This window comes from Artemia sp. Qi Xiang Cuo, chromosome 11 (genome assembly GCF_049724085.1).
Source record: "Artemia sp. Qi Xiang Cuo chromosome 11, ASM4972408v1, whole genome shotgun sequence".
NCBI lineage: Eukaryota > Metazoa > Arthropoda > Branchiopoda > Anostraca > Artemiidae > Artemia > Artemia sp. Qi Xiang Cuo.
In genome coordinates, this window is record NC_142804.1 from 16622933 (window position 1) to 16627241 (window position 4309).

Genomic DNA, 4309 nt, shown 5'->3' on the forward strand with positions numbered 1-4309 from the left:
ACTGAAAACCCTCAGTTGTTCTTTAGGTACTGCCGATTTTCCCTTTTCAACACCAGCAACCACACAGTGCCCATGAGCGCCCATAAGCTGAATTCCAGGGCGGAGCAAACCTCGTCTAATTGGCACTTTTAATGCTACAGAACAAAAATATAAAAATAAGGCAACATTATTCGGCCAGGGGGGCGGACACCCCCCCCCCCTGCACTCACCCTTATGGGCGCCCACGATAGTACCTACAGTGTCATATTTTGTTTCAAAATTAAATTGCAAATACAAAGTGCAAAGACAGATAATTTGCGCAAAAATGTAATCCGAGATTTAAGATAAGGGATCCTTGGCTTGTAATGCCTTTACATCTTATAAATATTTATAGCACAGATCCATTATGAGTCACCACCAAATACTGGACTGGTTAGAGGGTTAATTTTAAAAACACTAAATTTTAAGATTAAAACTAGACTGAAACACCCTAATGTGTACACTTAATCTTGGGCACTTTAATTCAAGAAAAAAGGTTCCATTACAAAAAGAGAAGGTACATTTATTACATAACAAATCACAATAAGATAAAAAAATTAATAAAATACAAGCAAATCTCCATCAATTTTTGATTCATGTGAAGGACTGTTCTACCCTGTAAAACAAAATATTTGTAGTTCCCATTTTCATATTCTACAAATATAAATTATGTAAGTTAGCCAGAAATGTTACACCCATCGTGTGAATCTGCCTGCACATTAGCAAAATTCAACTTTCAAGAGAAAAACATGGCCATTTCTATGCCAACATAAAAAAAAAACTACAAACATATATCAACCAATTTCGATAAACAAGCTGATTACGATATTTTACTCGCAAAATTAGATGTGAATTCAAAATTTGAGAACAGAAAATTCTTTGATTAAATATTATCAATATTGCTATCGATTAGTATTTGTTCTTATCCCTTGACATCCAATGAAAACCATTTTTTGAGATAAAATGGCTTTCATTGGTTGTTATGAAAATCAACAGCAGTCGATTACTATTAGTTATATTGAACGAGGGCTAGTATCCTTGCGAGAACTAGGACGTACTTTCTAATCGTTCATCGCTCGGTTTCATCTCTTCCCTCTATTCACAAGGATAGCTTGGCTGGATTGAGTATCAGCCCCTTCAAAATGGCTTGAAGCTCCTTCTTTACAATGTCCCTCGGAATCATAACTTTTTAAAGGGGTTGGACGCATTTTCTACGGTAGCTTGGCTGGCTTGACTTTTTACCTGATCAATAGTTTGATGTTTCTTCTTCACAATATCCCTCGGGATCTATTTACTATTTTTGGCGACTTAATGTATCTAAAACTGTTTTGTTTTATTAAAGTTAAAGAGAATCACTGAATAGTATAGACTAAGTTGAAATTATTTGTGCAGCACTTTTCCTTTGAATGAGAAAAATGTTTTTTTTTTTTATAAAAATAAAATCGATAAGCCAAGGGAAAAATATTTTGTTTTTCCAAAAACAAAATCGATAAACCAAATATGTTGAAGAAACTACCTTCATTAACTCCGAGCCCTTCTACCAGCTAGCTACAATAAAGACGTTTTTTTCATGAGTCTCTTAAAGCCTCTTGTAAATACTAGTAAGAGTTCATCGTAAGTTCTTAACGGACCAAAAATAGGGGAAATTAAATCTGATGGCTGGAATTGGTTAGGTGGACACATACACAGCCTGGAATTCAACTTTCAAATGAAGAATTCCATACGCCATTATGCAATTTCTGATAGTGCCAAATTTAAACGTGGGCAAAAAATCGGCAAAAAAGTTAAAATTATATAGCACCAAACAGCTTAAGAAAATTTAGCTTTTCTTTGACAGATTATTAATGTTTGACTATTAACACGCGAAGTGTTGTCAAATTTAGCTAATTAGTTTTGCTTATTTATTTTCACGGTTCGGCTTGGCAACACTGACAAAAATATGATTCTGTATTAGCAACTTCATAGTTTTGAAACAACCAAAGAAAAACCATACAAAAAAAAAATGGTCTATAGGTATTAATAGGTCCAAGATGTGTCCAGGGGACCAAAAGTTTTTATTTTGTTGCCCTTGGAACTTTAAAATGACGTGAAACTCCAATTTGAAGCCCTAAAATACCAAAGTATAGCTACAATATATTCAAAATTTATAAAAATTATATTTGGACTGAGTACCACTTCAACAAAAGTTAAAAAAAAGGAATAATCCATATAAAATGCATTTGAAAATAACATATCCTCTCTCAATCTGAAAGTAAAATTGTTAATTAATTCAAAACTTTTAATTAAATTACAAAAACAAAATTGTATGTTACTGAGTATCAAAATGACAGTAAAAAAGGGATAATAATGAATAATGTCCCACGTCCTTCCAGGGTACCATTTGCTGAACCAAGCTTAGATTGGTAGAGTCGATCTAGAAAATATTATCTTAGTCATTTGGTAAATTATTGAATTACAATGTGTGTTGGCAGCATATTATCAAACAGTTCGTGGTAACGAACTGTAAGTAAGGAGCGACCAGGCTCAATAGTAACCGAAACTGTAAAAAATTTAGTTTTTAGAATTAGAATTTAGTCCTACCCATCAAAAGTTACGCGCCTGAGAAAATTTGCCTGATTTTTGAAAATAGGGGGAAACACCCCCTAAAAGTTATAGAACCTTAATGAAAATCACACCTAATCAGATTCAGCGTATCAGAGAATGTGGAATTTTGTATTTTTGCCAGAAGAAAGGTCACGGATGCGTGTTTATTTGTTGTTTTTTTTCCCTAGGGGTGATCGTATCGACCCAGTGGTCCTAGAATATGTTGGGAGGGCTCACTCGAACGAAAATTAAAAGTTCTAGTGCCCTTTTTAAGTGACCGAAAAAATGGAGGGCAACTAGTCCCCCTCCCACGCTCATTTTTTCCCAAAGTCACCTGATCAAAATTTTGAGATAGCCATTTTGTTCAGCAGGGTCAAAAATATAATAACCATGTCTTTTAGGATAACTTAATCCCCCAAAGTCCCCGGGGGGAGAGCGCTGAAAGTTATGAACTTTTCCCAATGTTTACATATAGTATTGGTTGTTGGGAAGTATACAGACGTTTTCAGGGGGGAATTTTTCTGGTAGGGGGGGGGGGGGTCGGGAGTTATGTGGGAAGATCTTTCCATGGAGGTTTTCATGGGGGAAGGGACATTTCTATGAAGGGGGGCCCCGGATTTCCAAGCATTATTTAAAAAGCGATCAGAAATTAAATAAAAAAAGTTTTTCAACTGAAAGTAAGGAGCAACATCAAAACTTAAGACGAACAGAAATTATTACGTATATGATTGGGTTCGCCCCCTAGTCAATACCTCGCTCTTTAAGCCAAAGATTTTTTTGTAGTACTATCATAAGAGCTATTTATTCTAATTAACGGCCTTTGGGATTAAGTAGTCATTTTTAAACTGGAATAAAATTCGAACTTCAGCATAAAGAGCGAGGTATTTACTAGGGGCGAGCTTCCCAATATACGTATTAAAAATATATGACTATAGAAGTTCGTTACGTATGTTAATTCGTAAGTTACGTATATTTAATACTAATAAAAAAACATAAATAAAATTAAACAACTTCCGAGAAAGCCATTTAACCCAATAAAAGTAAAATTAATATGCAAAATTTGTTAATTATTGATCTACCGTGAACCAAAATCAAAACCTGTATGAATTCGAAAACGTTCAAAAATGAAATTAAAAGAACAAGTTCGAACAGTGATTATTCCGTATGTGAAAGGGGCTGTCCCCTCCTCAACGTCTCGCTCTTTACGCTAAAGTCTGACTCTTTCTCACAACTTTTTTTTAAACAATAGAAAACTTTAGTGTAAAGAGCGAGGCGTTGAGGAGGGGACAGCCCCTTTCATATACGGAATGAAAAAACACTGAAAAAAACTGAAAGTAAGGAGCATTAAAACTTGAAACGAACAGAAATTATTCCGTATATGGAAGGGGCTGCATCCTCCACAACGCCTTGCGCTTTAAGCTAAAGTTTTTTATTGCTTAAAAAAGTTTCTTATTGATTAAAAAAAAAGTTGTGAGAAAGAGTCAAAGTTTAGCGTAAACAGCAAGACGTTGAGGAGGGGACAGCCCCTTTCATATACGGAATAACTACTGTTCGTTTCAAGTTTTAATCTCGCTCCTTACTTTCAGTTAAAAAAAAACTTGTTTTATTTAATTTTCACATTTTAGATGGCAACGATTTATAATTCTTTACTAGCTTAAAAACTAAATACTTAAATTAAAAAAAATATATATTTATATTTCTTATAAAG

At 34.2% G+C, this 4309-nt stretch overlaps 1 protein-coding gene across 2 annotated transcripts in view; it reads right to left on the bottom strand.

Annotated features, from left to right (window-relative positions):
- Positions 1 to 477: 477 nt before the first annotated feature.
- The window catches only part of LOC148946698 (protein snakeskin-like), a 29759-nt gene continuing 25927 nt past the window's right edge, over positions 478 to 4309 (bottom strand). The window contains exon 5 of one of the 2 annotated variants that reach the window (XM_089097089.1): positions 478 to 634. In XM_089097089.1, the coding sequence (XP_088953215.1) occupies positions 613 to 634 (22 nt within the window). In that variant the 3' untranslated portion in view covers positions 478 to 612. Of the gene's footprint in view, positions 635 to 2349; positions 2432 to 4309 lie in introns of those variants that run through there. The other variant, XM_089097090.1, reaches the window with a different exon arrangement.